The sequence below is a fragment of the Phaseolus vulgaris genome, chromosome 6 (assembly GCF_000499845.2).
Source record: "Phaseolus vulgaris cultivar G19833 chromosome 6, P. vulgaris v2.0, whole genome shotgun sequence".
Taxonomy (NCBI): domain Eukaryota; kingdom Viridiplantae; phylum Streptophyta; class Magnoliopsida; order Fabales; family Fabaceae; genus Phaseolus; species Phaseolus vulgaris.
The window spans coordinates 17,914,876-17,932,221 of NC_023754.2; the positions used below are offsets into that span (position 1 = coordinate 17,914,876).

The window sequence follows — 17,346 nt, forward strand, 5'->3', positions numbered from 1 at the left end:
CTACAAGCATTATTTATATCCACAAAAGGAAAAAGACAAATGTTACTCTAAATTTGTCGTTGCATGCATAAGACTCGGTCCCTCTCTCGCCATGCATGATCTCTTACATATAAATACCTAACCCAAATCTGTTGTCTCTCACATTCATTCATTTCAGAAACTCTTTTTTTTTCTTTCCTTTAGGAAAACTTTTCTCATTTTTTTCTTTTTTTTTTCCTCCTCTTTTCGATTCATCGAAAAGAGTTCGAAAGGAGGAGGAACAGTTGTTAGGAGAAAAAGATGGCCATAGCAGGTTTTAGTTTCGACATGGCCCCGGAAAGGGGGAAGGAGTCGTTTGCTAAGGCCTCAAATGCAGAATGGGTGGAGGAGGACGAGGAGGAGCTTCAAATGGCGGCTCTGTTGAGGTTGCCGACGCAGAAGAGGGTGAACACGGCGTTGATAAGGAAAGCATCTTCGGATATCAGCAAGGATGGGGAGAATGCAGGCAAGGTTCTGGAGCAAATTGATGTGAGGAAGCTGAATCGGTTCAACCGTGAACGCCTCGTCAGTGATGCTTTGGCTACCAATGAACAAGACAATTACAAGCTTCTTTCTGCCATCAAGGAACGCTTCAACAAGTAAAAAAACTTTCTCATCTTTTATATTATTAGACCAAATAGTTATCAGATTATTATTATACACATGCATGGAAGGTTGTACATATCATTTTGCATTTAAATTATTTGTGTTGTTGAATGCAAAAGGGTTGGTTTGGATGTGCCAAGCATCGAAGTGAGATACAGAAACTTGACAATCGGAGCTGATGTTCAGTTAGGTTCAAGAGCTCTCCCAACTTTGATCAATTACACACGAGATGTCTTTGAGGTGATACCTTTTACTCACTCTCATACAATATATATATATATATATATATATATATATACCAGCTGAACTTTTACTATCAGATACTTTTTTAAGAGAATACTGATTATGTTTTATGTTTAATAAGATTAGTTGAATTATATAACTCTTTAGGATCAGTCTAGTAATAAAAGAATTTAAGTAGCATGCATAAGATCATAACTTCTAACATCAGTGTTTCTTTATAAATACTTATGCAAAAAAAAGGTTATAAAAAAGAAAAATGAAATAAGCTTATTCCTAAAACTGTGAAACTCTATTATTAACTCTATTGCTCTGTAAGTTTATAAGATGAATTTATTTAATTTTTTTCTTCTTGTTTGTTTTATCCATGATCGCATCCAGAGTATGATAACCGGGATAGGGATAGGTAAACCTCAACGACATTCCTTGACAATATTGAATAACATCAGTGGTGTTATCAAGCCTGGAAGGTAATGTTTTTCTGTTATGTTATATATTACTTGTCTATTTTCTTCATGGAACTATATACACTAATCTACCTTAACCTCATTTGTGTAGAAATGAAAAAACAAAGTACTTAAATTTAGCCAAAATTTTGCAGTGGGCTAGTGAATTGAATCAGTTTTTTTTTTTTTTCAATAATGAATGAAGCATATACTATTTTAATGAGAAATGTTTTATAGTAGATTTTTTTATGGAGAATTCCAGTTTCATATATCTTTGCATTGTGATGAAAATGAAGCTTAATGCTATGTGTCGTTTGTAGGATGACGTTGCTGTTAGGACCCCCTGGATCGGGCAAAACCACCTTGCTTTTGGCTCTTGCGGGAAAGCTTGATAGCAATCTCAAGGTAGTACAAAGTTCTAGCCTAAACTAGAATACCCTTTGGTCATAAAGAACCAATGCTTTACATTAATTAAATTACGAGTACTAAATAAGTAGGTACTTGAACGATTTTCAAAATGTTATTCAATGATAAACTGGTTGATTTTTATGATACCTTCTTCAAAATCTATATTAACTATAGTTTTTAATGTATTGACAGTTTTAACTTTTTTTACACTGGTAGTGTAAAGAGTTAAATAATTGCAAAGGATCTCATATTCTCATTCCATCAGGGAGGGTTATATATATATATATATATATATATATATATATATATATATATATATATATATATATATATATATATATATATATATATATTACTCTACATTTCGTAATTTCTAATGTTTTTTTTGTGTGAATAATACTGTGGTTCTTTGAAGTAAATAATACTACTAAGCTATTATGTAGGGCAACCTAACTTAGTCAACTTTTTTTATATATAGGAATTCTGCAATGCCTATACTAACCATTTTGTTTGTATACTTCAATTATTATACAGCAAATGAAAGTAAGAAACCAATGTGCTATAATCATTATGCCATTGGTTCGGTTTGTATAGCCTTTATCTAACTGGAATGAGTCAAATTCTGAATTTGACACGTTAAATCATTTTTCAAAATTTCATTCTCATCGTAGAACTACATTACAACTTTGTTTTTGTAATACCTTTGCAGAAAAGTGGTAGTATCACATACAATGGCCATGAGCAAAGTGAGTTTTGCATTCAAAGGGCTTCTGCATACACAGCACAAACTGATAATCACATCGCAGAACTGACAGTGAGAGAAACTTTTGATTTTGCTAACAGATGTCAAGGTTCAAGTGATGCAGGTATGTATATGATATACTAATTTTCATTATTTTTATTTTCCATTTCACATTTATAATATTAGTTTCCTTGTTTATTATCACAAACAGAAATTTTGAAAAATCTGGAACGCTTGGAGAAGGAGAAGAACATTATGCCAAGTCCAGAAATTGATGCTTTCATGAAGGTCGTCTCATCTTAAATAATATGTGAAAAATCATGCATATTTTCAAGTTCAGGGAGGTCCTCTAATTTGTGTCTTTTGAAACTGATTTTACTCAACAGGCATCACTTGTTGGTGGGAAAAGGCACAATGTGATGACAGATTATGTTTTGAAAGTGCTTGGTCTTGATGTATGTTCAGATACGGTTGTGGGAAATGAAATGTTAAGGGGTGTCTCTGGTGGCCAAAAAAGGAGAGTTACAACAGGTGATCTCTTTCCCCTCTCAAGGATTTTGTTGCAATTTTCTTTGGAATTTGGCTCTTGTGGTCATATATTCTTATGTTAAATCTAACTGGATTAGCTCTTTAATGTTACACACAAAAAGGGTCCAATTTCAGTCCCTATATTTTTTAGATGAAGTTAATTCTTTCCACTTGTAATATGAAATATCGCTTTGACAGAAGGAGAGATTTCAATTGTAATTTTGCTTCTTATTCGCAACATAGGACATTCATATAGAACAAAATAGAGAAACTAACACAATTCAGGAATTTGAATCCATGTTAGTTTTGACTGTGGTGTGTGTGTGTATATATATATATATATATATATATATATATACACCAGAAGATTAAGACATTACCAAGGCACTAATTGAAGCTGAAAATTGTAGCAAGCAATGACAAGCTTTTGCATTTCATATTTTTTCTTCAGGAGAACTGATTGTTGGACCGCGAAAAGCTCTATTTATGGACGAAATTTCAACTGGACTAGATAGCTCTACAACATTCCAGATTGTTAAATGCATAAGAAATTTTGTTCATCAAATGGAAGCTACTGTACTCGTGGCTCTACTTCAGCCTGCACCGGAAACATTTGAGCTCTTTGATGATCTTTTGCTTCTGTCAGATGGGTATGTGGTATATCAAGGTCCCAGAGAAGATGTGCTGGAGTTTTTTGAATCATTAGGTTTCAAACTTCCACCCCGCAAGGGAGTTGCAGATTTTCTTCAAGAGGTATTTGTAAACTTTTTCTTTTTAACGGCCAAACTCAAATGCTTTAAGAAGTTATTATTGCTTAAAACATGGTATTTTTCGTATGTCAGGTGACCTCCAAAAAAGATCAAGCTCAATACTGGGCTGATCCTTCAAAGGCCTATAAATTTATCTCAGTACAAGAGATTGCAGAAGCCTTTAACAATTCTAAATTTGGAAAGGCTGTGGAATCCATGTGTACTGCACCCTTTGATAAATCAAAGAGTCATCCTTCAGCTTTGCCCACAACTAGATTTGCTGTGCCAAAATGGGAGCTCTTTAAGGCTTGTTTGTCACGAGAGTTGATCTTGCTCAACGGGCACAAGTTTCTATATATTTTCAGGACCTGCCAGGTATATACAAACCCAAGTAAATTGTGATGCACTGCTTCTATAAATAGTTTTTTCAATTCTTAATTTTGTACAAGTTGAATTCATGATAAGTTAGAAAGGTTCCAACCGTTAATCTCTTACACTTTATAGTTCATATTTAAATGTAGATTATAGATTATCTCCAACACATTTCCAATCAAGCAATTCAACATGGAAAACATATAAACAAGTTGATCATGAGTTCAGAGTTCAAAACACACTATACACACACACACATCAATAGAAGGCTCAATGTTTATGATTTCTTATTCATTGTTTGAAGGCAACTTATAATTTAAAATTTGACAAAATCTCTTGCTGTAAAAGGTCACATTTGTTGGACTTGTCACATGCACAATGTTCATACAAACAAAGTTTCATGAAAAGGATGAGACTTATGGCAATCTCTATCAATCCGCGCTATTTTTTGGACTGGTGCACATGATGTTTAATGGATACTCTGAGTTGTCACTCATGATAGCTCGGCTACCAGTCTTCTACAAACAAAGAGGCAATTTATTTTATCCCGGATGGGCATGGTCTTTGGCCACTTGGATTCTTGGGGTACCATATTCCCTTATTGAAGCTGTTGTATGGACTTGTGTTGTGTACTACTCTGTTGGATTTGCCCCAGCTCCTGGAAGGTACTTATCTTTTCATCCTTTGTTGGGAATCCTTTCCATTTAGAAAATATTCAAGACTAATAATACTCTTTGCATTCTGCTTAATATTTCAGGTTTTTCCGCTACATGCTTCTCCTACTTATGCTTCATCAAATGGCATTAGGTCTCTTCCGATTCATGGCTGCTCTTGCTCGTGACATGGTCATTGCTAATACATTTGGATCAGCTGCATTGATGGTCATCTTCTTGCTGGGAGGATTTATTATCCCAAAAGGTAGGCTGCAGCCAGAACCATTGAATAAAAGGCAGATATAATGCAGTTTTGTTGTTAATGATTTGATTGCTACTCTTTCAGCCATGATTAAGCCATGGTGGATTTGGGGTTACTGGTTGTCACCTCTTACCTATGGACAAAGAGCAATTTCAGTCAATGAATTTACTGCCACTAGATGGATGCAGGTATTTCATACATGCTAATTAAATTTATTCTTGCTTTTCCATCCTTATCGGTAGTGGTTTATAGAAGATTGATGTAACTATGAAAACTGTGTTTTAGCATTCTGCTTTCGGGGGGGACACAGTTGGTCACAATGTTCTCAACGGATACAATATACCATCTGATGATTACTGGTATTGGATTGGTTTTGGAGTTTTAACACTCTACACAATTATTTTCAACTGCTTGATCACATGGGGCTTGAGCTATCTGAATCGTAAGTTTAGAACAACTTTTCTCATCTTTCTATTCTCATTTTCATCAATTGAGTTTCTTTTGGTATGCAATGGTTGATCTCCAAAGACTATCATTTTCTCCAGTCGAAGACCAGTTTAATAAATCTTTTTGCTTTGCTTGCCACAGCACTCCAAAAAGCACGATCTATTCTTCTTGGTAATGAAGAGGACTCACAAACGAGTTCTGATAAAAATGGATCCAAATCTAGTGGTGATGAAGGACAAGCCTCGGGAATGATTCTTCCTTTTGAGCCTATGACAATGACATTCCATGGTGTCAATTATTACGTTGATATGCCACAGGTGTGGGGCTTTTGTAGTTTCAGTTTCCTGAATGCATTTTATTTTAAAGACAAAAACAAATAGTAGAAGTTGTTTGATCATTAACTTTTTCTGAATAAACTTGCTTTCACCAGGAGATAGCAAAACAAGGCGTAGGAGAAACTAGGCTGAAGCTCCTGTCAAACGTGAGCGGCGTTTTTGCACCTGGTGTCCTTACAGCTTTGATGGGATCAAGTGGAGCTGGAAAGACCACTTTGATGGATGTTCTTGCGGGAAGGAAAACAGGAGGATATATTGAGGGTGAAATTAAAATATCTGGCCATCCTAAAGTGCAACAAACGTTTGCCAGAATTTCAGGATATGTTGAACAAAATGACATACATTCTCCTCAGCTGACAGTTGAGGAGTCCCTGTGGTTTTCTGCCTCATTAAGGCTTCCAAAGGAAGTAAGCATGGAGAAAAAGATTGTAAGTTCCTTACTGAACAAGTGACAATAATGAATACCTTAGCATGCTTAATTGTGATCAGTTCATTGACATGGTGATCTCTTCTGCAGGAATTTGTTGAACAAGTAATGAAACTGGTGGAGCTTGATAGTTTAAGGAACGCTTTGGTTGGAATGCCTGGTAGTTCCGGCTTATCAACAGAGCAGAGAAAGAGACTGACAATTGCAGTGGAGCTTGTAGCAAACCCTTCCATAATTTTCATGGATGAACCTACTTCTGGACTTGATGCACGTGCAGCAGCCATTGTTATGAGAACAGTTCGCAATACAGTTGATACCGGCAGAACAGTGGTGTGCACCATCCATCAGCCAAGTATTGATATATTTGAAGCATTTGATGAGGTTAGTTCTTTCAATTACTATCTCTAGTCAGTTTTAATATTGTTTTAAGTTATAACTAATGATTAAGTAGCTTATCTCAGAGGTCTAACTTTGATTTTTCATTCTCAGTTACTTCTAATGAAACGTGGAGGACGAGTCATCTATGGAGGAAAGATTGGTAGGCAATCGGATGTCATGATAAAATATTTCCAGGTATCACTATCTTCAATCATTTCTTGTATATTTTCACATTCCATTCCTTAGTAGTGTGAGGTTCAGTATGTTGAAGTAGAAATTTAGTTCATGGAATTTAAGCAAAAGTCTTTTGTCAAAACCCTCTACCTTCGAATATTTACTTCATGGTTTTAAGTCACAAGAATTAATCTTCCTGCTTGCTCTTTTAAGAACATGGAAGAGCTGTGAGCAGATTAAATTTCTATATTTTTTTAAGACTATAGAGTATTATCAACCATGACCTTACTTGTGTGTCATGGCTTGACCTTGCTTCTTGCATTACATAACATGTACTAATCGAAACTGAAATACTGAATTCTGTTGTGATCAAAACTCTCTTGTTGTATCTTGTTCAGTCAGTTTATTATTTTTTAAAAGTGTTAAATTCAGTTTCTATTTGTTCTGCAGGATCTTGAAGGAATCTCTCCAATCCCCAGTGGCTACAATCCAGCTACATGGATGCTTGAGGTTACCACACCAGCTCTTGAAACGAAACTTGGTGTAGACTTTGCCGAAGTTTACGAAAATTCCGAACAATTCAGGTTCTTGTTTATGTGTGCTACTGGCGTAGTCTCCCTTACACTTTTTTATTTGAGGAATAGATAAGGTCTATGAATATGATGAACAATAACAATAATAACAAAAGCTCATATGTTTTTAGAAATATAAAATTATCAGGTTACTACCTTGTGCATAGAAGGATTGTTTTCCATGTGGGACTAATGATTCTGTCACATCTTTACCTCAGGGGGGTGTTATCTTCTATTAAGGAATATGGTCAACCTCCTCCTGGCTCACAACCTTTGAAGTTTGACACAATATACTCACAAAACACAATGGCACAATTTCTCAAGTGTTTATGGAAGCAGAATCTAGTATACTGGAGGAGTCCACCCTACAATGCAATGAGGATTTTCTTTACAATAATATGCGCCTTGATATTTGGTACCGTATTTTGGAACATCGGTACAAAGAGGTATGCATTCTTCATAATCCCATATGCCATCAGAAGAAGTATCTTATCAATGAAAACAAAAGCAAAAGTATTTATGATAATCATGTCACTGAATGTTCTGTAGGGGAACAACACATGAAGTGTATGTAATTATGGGTGCACTCTTTTCTGCATGCCTTTTCCTTGGAGTAAACAATGCATCTTCTGTACAACCTGTTGTTTCAATAGAAAGGACAGTGTTTTATAGGGAGAAAGCAGCTGGAATGTACTCTCCAATCTCATATGCAATTGCCCAGGTAGGTGCCATTTTAGCAGGAATGATTTTCAAGGCTATTTTTTCATTTTCAGATTGCATATGTCACTGTTACTTTATCTTATTAACAGGGGCTGGTGGAGATCCCATACGTTGCTCTTCAGACAATAATATTTGGTGTAATCACATATTACATGGTCAATTTTGAAAGGGATGCTGGTAAGATCTCAAGTTTCCATATTGATATGCTTCCTGCATCATGGACCTGTTAGCCAGCTTTACATCATAGAAAGAAGGACTTCTCACTCTAGTTACATTAATCATAACTCATTTAGTTTTAAAAGATAGTAGTTGAAGATGTTCAACATGAATAAAATCTGTGTGGTCCTACATATTGAGAAATTTTCTACCTACATATTTATATTTTCTCATGTTGGCTTCCTAAATTTTTCCTCAGACAAACACTAACACAATACTATGGCTTTTCTTATCTTATGCAGGAAAGTTTTTGCTCTATCTTGTGTTCTTATTCCTTACATTCATGTACTTCACCTTCTACGGTATGATGGCTGTTGGAATTACCCCTACCCAACACTTTGCAGCAGTTATTTCTTCTGCATTTTACTCTCTATGGAACCTTGTATCTGGATTTCTTATTCCAAAATCTGTGAGTAAAACAGCCTATAACTTTGTGCATTAGATGTATCTGACATTTTTTTTTGTCTTGGCCTAATATCAACGAGTCTTGCAATGTTTCAGCATATTCCTGTATGGTGGATTTGGTTCCATTATATCTGCCCAGTTTCGTGGACACTTCGTGGCATTATCACATCTCAGCTTGGCGATGTGGAAGAAATGCTCGAGGGACCTGGATTCCAAGGCACTGTGAAAGAGTTCATTGCTGTTACTCTTGGATATGACCAAACTATTAATGGAATGTCATCAGTGTTGCTGTCAGTCATTGTGCTCATTTGCTTCAACATCCTCTTCTTTGGTTGCTTTGCCGTGTCAATTAAAGTCTTGAACTTCCAAAAGAGGTGATTCGAGAATTTAGAGTTCAAGATCAGAGAAGACACAGCTATACATCCATGATTGATGATTTTTACATTATTGGACAATCTTCAAATAAAGTCATCAGCAACTAAAATATATGAAATTATGGACTGAGGGAGCATCACATGCAGTTCAGTTTATTATGGTGATCAAATCAGTGTATTGACATTCCTCAACCGTTCCATTTACCCTTTTCCAGATCAACTATTGTAGAAGCTCCAATTTGTAATCCTATTCTACCATTTTTTTCATCCTTGTAAGGTAGGAACTAGGAAGAGATATCATTAATGAATGTCAACCATTTCTAAAAGAATAGAAATGGTATTTTAGTATCTGTTAAATTTCAGCGATATGCATGAACTTTTTCAGTTATAAATATACATCATGTTGAGCTGAGTTTTCTTATTGTCAATTTAATACTGCATGATATAGTTAGAAATAGATTGATAAGATATAAAAAAGTGTTAAGCTAAATTATATAAATATTCATAGTACTAAATCAGAATACGTGCAATGTCTAATTGATTTGTGCAAGAGATATCAAGGACTCTTAATAGTTCACATGGTTGGCCTTCTAGCACCGCAATAAAGAAAAAAAGGGATGAAAATTTTGGGAAGAATCAATCTTCTCCATTACTTTAACCAGTTTAGCTGGAATGAATAGTGCACTACAAAGAAGAAAGCAGGGAGTTATAATCCTTAATTGAAAAAATAAAGACTGAATTTTGATCAATTATGCACTTACTGTCTGGATGATCGAAAAATAAAAATAAAAACGAATAAATAATTAGTTATTCTAGCAAAGTTCATTAAAAATAGGGGTGTTCATAGATTGGATTTTTCAAAATCCAATATAGATCTAATAAAATGGATTGGATTTAGAATCCATATCCATTTTAACTAGATATAATTTATATGGATTTTTTCAAATCCATTTAAAATGGATTAAATCTAGATTAAGTCCATTTTGTTAATTAAATTAAATCAACTTTGTCAATTAGATTAAATTCACTTTGTCAATTAAATTAAATCTACTTTGTTAATTAGATTAAATCTATCTAGATCTTGGTCCTGACTGACTTAGCTTAAAAAGTTTTGAGCCCAATCGGCTCGACATGTACTTTGACCCACTCGACTTGACATGAAAACTAGTCGAATCAGCTATACCTCGGCCCAGCCCGACTCGACCTAGGCCGGACCGACTCAGCCTGGGTCAACTTGACTCTACATGGGCTTGGGGAAACTCAACTCGACATCAGCCCAGGCCGACTCCAGTCAACATTTGTTGGGGAAGACTCCCCTCGACATCGACCCAGATCGACTCCGCTCGACATCCACCCGGGCCGACTCCCCTTGAAATCGACCCGGGCCGACTTCGCTCGACATCGGCCCAGGCCGACTCCGCTCGACATCGACCCGGGCTGACTCCCCTCGAAATCGACCCGGGACGACTCCGATCAACATCGGCCCAGGTCGATTCCGTTCGACACCGGTCGATCCGGGTCGACTCCACCTGACATCGGCACGGGTCGATTCCGCTCGACATCGGCTAGGGCCGACTCCGCACGACATCGGTTAGGGCTGACACCGCTTGACATTAGTCTCAGCCGACTCTACTCGACATCGGTCTGGGTCAACGATGCTCGACATCATCCCGGGTCGATGTCGAGCCGAGTCGGCTCGACATCGGCCCGGACCGACTCGACTAGATGTCATTCTGGTCCAACTCAGCTCGACATGGGCCCGGGTCAACTCGGCTCGACACCAACCATGGCTGACTCGCCTCGACACCGACCCTAGCCGGCTCAACTCGGCATTGTCCCTGGCTTACCCGGATCGACATCGGATCAGACTGACTTAACCTAACATTTGCTTGGGCCGACGTAGCTCGACATTGGCCTTGCTTGATTCAACTTGGCATCATCTCGGGTGGAGTTGGCTCGACAGGGTCTCAGACCGACTTGGCTCGATATCGGACATGGGCTTGGGTCGACTCGGGTCGACTTCGATTCGGACCGACTCGACTCGACATGAGTTCAGGTCGACTTAGCTCAACATGGGTCCGGATTGACTCTGCTCAACCTGGGTTTGGACCAAGTCAAAATCCAATTTTGGATAATCCAAAAATGTATATAATCTATATCTAATCCATATCCAATTAAATGGATTGGACTTAAAATCCAAAAATATGGATTTGGATTTGAGATAAATCCATTTGAGGCAGTTTCTTCCTGCACCCCTACATTTTTCTTCCTACACCCCTACAATGTTATGCAAAGACTAAAATATCCTAATTATTTTTTAAAAACCCTAAAATGCCTCTAATTCATAGAAACCCTAAAACTCTCACTTTCATTTTCGTCTTCCCAGCACAACCGCAACTCCCAATCTCCAGATCTCCATTCCGTGCGGCACCATTCTAGGAACTCTATCTTGGTGGTTTGGGATGATCTTCACAACTTGAAGTTAAGTAAAATTTATGGTATTTGGATCTGTAATTTTATTTTTTGTTTAGATTTTCGTTTCCATACTTCATCTATATTATTTCAGACAATGCAATCCAATAGTTTTACGGAATAGAGAATCCATATATGTTTTTTTATATTTCGAATTATTAAATCCGTAGAAATCCTGGATTAATGCTTCCGGTATAATCTCGGATTGACAGTTTTGGTAATATTCTGGATTGCTGCTTCCAGTAATATTCTGGATTGATGAATCCATAGTATATTATTCAATTCCGAATTAATGAATCTGTAACACATTCCCCAATCTTGATTTCTAGCAACCACAAAAACTCCATAATTCTTATCTTTAGAATCCAAGCAACACTTCGGCAACCTACTCCTCCACCTTGCTCCGTACAATTACAAAGACCCTTCACCAGCACCTAATATGAATGAAGAAGATGAACAGTGGCAAAAAAACTCCACCATGGTGCCCCTTTTCAAATAATAGGTTAAGGTCAGTTTTGGAATTTTTAAAATTGCGGGGGTGCAGGAAGAAGAAGCCTCCATTTGAATGGATTAAAAGTAATGTGGATTTGGATAATTATGGATTGGATTTGGTAATTTGGATTTTTTGCCCACCTTTAATTAAAAGGGTCCAAAACATAGAGAGTGTGTTTAAAGAGGATTAGGTACAAAGAGTAAAAGTCCAACTGGGTTTAAGGCCCGATAAGAAAGTGTTATAAATAGATGATCAACTCAAAAAGTAAGTAGAGTGAATTTTATTTGATCATAACTAAAATCAATTCTGACTTTATCATCGAATATCCTTGCAGGTACACACACCCACCAAGAAAAAGATACTGAGACTAAAGACCGAGAGATCTAATGAACCTAGTCCAATGAAATGATAGCTCACAAGTTACATCCAAACCTAAATCCATGTTAGAGGAGTAACGAGCCGAAAACCTGTGCAATAAAAGACTGAGAAGTCAAGGATTTCATAATAAAGTTATTTCTAACCTTGTAACAAAAAATTATATTGCAATATCAGCTATTACTTGAAAAATTAGTTATTATAACTTTACACTTTTCTTCAAAACTTAAAATTACATTTCTAGATTAGAAGAATATATATATTCTTTAATATCCTCGACTCATTGAGATACACCATAGAAGCATTTAGTTTGTGTTGAAATTTATTTGTCTGTCTCTCTGTTTGTTGCTAATGGTCACTCTTCTCTGACTTAGAAACTAATCTTCCCATATATCTTGTTATAGATCTTCCTAGTCACTAAATATAAGAGATTTGAATGTTTTTTATAATTGTGATGTGTAGATATTTATAAAAAAAAACTTTTCATTTAACTACTTTTAAAACTAAGACACTAATTAACTTTAGCTTGTGAAAAAGTATTATATATTTTATCTTTTTTTCTCAATTAAATGTTTTTTAAAAACAAAGCCTAAATATACTATTTTGCATTTAATACTTATAAAACAGTGTGAGGATTAATAGAAAAATGCATCAAGTACTCAAGTTAACATGGTCACAAATACGAGCAGAAGAAAGGACTCAAAAAAGAACTACCTGAACATTTGATAAACTGGTCTGAGAGCTTATATTAACTTTTTCTTTTAATTAGTATATGGTTACTGCAAAGACTGAAAAAAAAAATGTGGAAAGTGATTATAGGCACCAAAACAAAAGATAGGGTTAGTTATTGTCAATGGATGAAGACAAAATGTATGCATACACAAGTGACAGAAAGGGACATTGATCTAGAAAATAAGTTATACACATTATTAATTTGGATGATTCCATCTGTGTATATATATATATATAGTAGTAAAGTATGCAGCAATAAAGGGTCTGGTCAACCAGCACATGCAAAGCACACCCTGCCACTAATTTTCTTAAGGAAAACTCCATATTATGGTGCTCCATAAATTTCTGTTACCAAAAACTTCAAAGTTGAAGTCAAAGAAGCCAGCATGAACCTAGGGAATCAGCTTCTCATCTCTCATGCAATCAATCCAATACATTATTGAATTCAATGTCTTATACCTTGCACAAAAACCAAGTCCATCAACTTTGTCTCTGCTCCCCAAGAGTTTGAAAGGTAAACGAAACAAGGCATCTAAGAATTCCCAGTTGGCCATATTTTCCAGAGTTGAGTGAACCAAACCGTTTTCTTCCACAATCTCTTCCCAAACTTTCTGCTTCCCAGCCATGGCTTTTGAAAACCAGAAGTTTTCCACAAGCATGTCTTCCGGAACTTGCACTCCCAATTTCTTCCCAACAATTGGCCAAACCTCCTTCCAAGTGAAAGTTGGGCCATTGATTGAGTTGAAGGCTTGGCCATTGGTGGAAACTATGTCACTGTTTGTGGCTGCCCAAATGTGCTGATCAGCTACAAGCCTAGCATCTGATCCATCAATATAAGCCTCCTCCCAACATTTCCTTGTCCCCCCAAACACAAAAGGAAGCCTTAAATGTTTACAAATAGCCCCATAAACACACAAGCTCCCCATGAAGTTATAAATTGATCTAACAGAACTACCCAACAATAAACCAGGCCTATGCACAGACCAATACACCTTACCACTCAGTTTCTCAATGAGCAAATCTTCCAGGGCATAGTAGAAATTAAGGGATCTGCTAATTCTGGGAAACTCTTCATGGTAGTAGTAACAGTGGAGCTTCTCTTCATCAAAGGGGGGATACAGTGACACATAGTGCTTAGTTCCTGTCTGAAGGGAAACATGCTTTAGACTCTTGGCTACTGAGAGCATAGAGTTCAAAGCATTGGACATCATGGCCTTGTTCTGGTCACAACTTTCTTGAGTCTCTGATTGGAACTGGCTAGCCCATGTGACCCAAAACACATGAGTCACATCCTGTAAGCCAGACAGCTTCTTCTGGGTCTCCAAAGGGTTCAGCAAATTGCAAGAGATGAAATGGTAACAAGGGCTTATAAGGGTTGGTGGTGTTTCAGGCTTTCTAGCTATACCATAAACCTTCCAAGAAGGTTCTAAGAGTAGCAACCTCCTAGCCAACTCTCTCCCAACAAGTCCAGTGACCCCAAAGATGATAGCAACATGGCTTGTCTCCTCTATGCTTCCCATTGCCAGATGGGGGGCTCTATATGCTGACCCTCCCTCCCAAATTGAAACCATTTTATACTAATGAATGTGGTGCCTTATTGTGTCTATTTGGAACTTGGGTTGCAATAATGTGGACTTTCTAACTGTCCTAACACCGATCAACTTGTTTATATTGCTCTTCTTTTGAGGTGTTTTTCTGGGCTGGCATAGTTGTCACTTGTAAGATAGAGGTTTCAATTAAAAATTCCAAGTAAGATAGATGCTACTTGTTGCCAAGATAAGAGACATGAATGTGTTATTTTATAGAGCTCCTCAAATATGGCTACAAATATGTACTTTATCACCAACAACCACATTATTATATTATACTACTTTCTACCATTGCTTCAAACTTCAGCTTCTTTGTTAATATGATATCAAAATTATCTATAATTCAACTTTAGAGTCCATTTTTTTTAGCATGATATCAAAATTATCTATAATCTATCTTACGAGATTGTTTATCTTATGATATAGCAACTATCCATAAAATAAAATAAAATCAAATCAAATAATATATATATATATATATATATATATATATATATTCCACTTCTTTATAAATATGACGTTTATGATTGAACAAAATTTGACCAAACCCTCTTGCTAATTCAAAAGAGGCGGTGGTTATGGCAATGGCCGTTGCAATGTTGGCGTTGCGGTCACAAGCAAGTTAAAATAACATATATATTAAGGTGTTGCGTAAATAATAATCTATATCATTATACAATCATCTCTTTTTTTTTTCTTTAATAAAAAGTTGAAACATAAGCACAAACAAAGAAATAATAGGAAGGAACTACAATATAATTTAAAGCAAATAACTGCCCAAGTCTATTTATAATTAAGCTCTAAGTGTTTACAATTTTTAATTATATATAATTAAATCTTCCTATTATAACATAACATATTTAATTATCCTACTTTTATCTAATAAAAAATCATATAAAAATAAAAAATAATAATATTTATTTATTTGTAAAAAATATAAAATGATATCATAAAAAATACAAACATACAAGTTTATCATGCCTTTATTTCTTATAATAATAATAATAATAATAATAATAATAATAATATAGATATATTCGGCCGAGCTTTATATATTATTTCTAAAAAAATAAAAATTAATTGATTTACAAATTTAAGTTAATTTATATATATAAGTTAACTTACATAAATTTGTTTATATAATTTCTTTAAATATTTATTTTAATCTATACATAGAGTAATTTTATATGGGTTAAATATATTTTTCGTCTCTTATTATAACACAAAATTAATTTTTTTCCATGTTCAAACTTTGGATTTATTGAATTGTAGTAAAAAAACTATTAAAATGAGTTTAGAGCGTAAGATTTACCAATGATATTTTTTACGTAAAAAAAATAATATTCAACATAGACTGTATTATAATATTTTAATATCATATTTCACAGTTTATCACATAAAAAAATTAATATGTTTATCACGTAAGAAAAATTAATATGTTTATCTCGTAAGAAAAATGAGAATGATTCATTTCGATAGTTTTCTTACTATAATATCTTAAAAATTTAAAGTTTGAACTAAAAATAAATAAAAATTTATGTTATAATAAAAGAAAGAAAAAGATATTTAATCCATCTCATAAAAAGAAACATTTTCATATCTATTCTGGTAAGTCCCTACATAAACTCTTCCTCTTCTTTGTCCGGAAATTATTAAAAAGAAAGTCTTCGAAGCTTATGAGGAAAGTGGAGAAAGGTGAACCAAATCAATATCTAAATCAGCTTGTAATTTTTAAGAAGTTGTAAATTGAAAATTCCTTAAAAAAAATAAATTAGTTAGGTTTATAAGTGTATACAAAAAGTATAGACGAGAGAATTTCCAAAAAAAGTTATGCAAATTGATTTTAATATACAACGTTTTAAGCATATTTATTAAAAAAATATTTATCTGTATAGTTAGCCCTACCACTATGTGGTGCACTTGTCTTAAAAAAATGAATATTATAGGGTTTATGATTCCAAGGGTTGAATCATTATTCTTTTTAATTTGGAGGAAAACGTGTTCCCTCATTTTGTGGAAATAATAATATGTAATAGTGATGGGTCTGAAGTTCAAAGTTTGCATTTTGGAGGGTAAAAAGAAATTATATACACATATTAAAATAAAAGTTATATAAATATTATTAATATTTTTATTAAAAAATTAAATAGTTATAATAAAGTAATAATCAGTCAACAAAATATTTTTGAGTAATAAGTGATATTTTCACTAATGAACCCATTATTTTGAAATTATTATTATTACTATCTTTCTTTTTATTTACTTAAAAAAATTGATAGTAGTTTCATTCATTCACTCATTTTGTATCTTTATATATTAGGTACTATATTTGAAATTATTATCTTGAAATAAACATAACATTATAAACAAATTATTGATAATTAAAAAAAAACGTAAGAAAATAATATTTAAAGTATTAGAAAGGCATTACTTTATCAGCTTGTTGCCGACACCAAAAGTTTTGTTACATACAATTGAAAACACCAAACCCAATTTTTTTAACAATTAAAAATAATTTTTTTTATGATAACATTATTGTAAAGTATATGTTATTTTTGGTGATGATTAATGAAATAAGATTTTACTATTATTTAAAATCAACGTATATTAATA

General features: G+C 34.5%; 2 protein-coding genes across 2 annotated transcripts; one reads left to right on the top strand and one right to left on the bottom strand.

Annotated features, from left to right (window-relative positions):
* Positions 1–138: 138 nt before the first annotated feature.
* Positions 139–9,484, top strand: LOC137831465 (ABC transporter G family member 31-like). Its single transcript, XM_068639148.1, has 23 exons — positions 139–617; positions 744–864; positions 1,246–1,334; positions 1,631–1,715; positions 2,428–2,584; positions 2,672–2,748; positions 2,847–2,991; positions 3,440–3,741; positions 3,831–4,112; positions 4,458–4,774; positions 4,867–5,027; positions 5,109–5,212; positions 5,310–5,466; positions 5,613–5,788; positions 5,902–6,234; positions 6,324–6,614; positions 6,723–6,806; positions 7,236–7,369; positions 7,576–7,803; positions 7,907–8,078; positions 8,167–8,254; positions 8,536–8,702; positions 8,795–9,484. Exons 1-23 carry the CDS (start codon positions 280–282, stop codon positions 9,074–9,076), a joined length of 4,290 nt encoding a protein of 1,429 aa, XP_068495249.1. The 5' UTR covers positions 139–279; the 3' UTR covers positions 9,077–9,484.
* Positions 9,485–13,270: 3,786 nt separating this feature from the next.
* Positions 13,271–15,017, bottom strand: LOC137831467 ((S)-8-oxocitronellyl enol synthase CYC2). Its single transcript, XM_068639152.1, has one exon. It carries the CDS (start codon positions 14,713–14,715, stop codon positions 13,537–13,539), a length of 1,179 nt encoding a protein of 392 aa, XP_068495253.1. The 5' UTR covers positions 14,716–15,017; the 3' UTR covers positions 13,271–13,536.
* Positions 15,018–17,346: the final 2,329 nt, after the last annotated feature.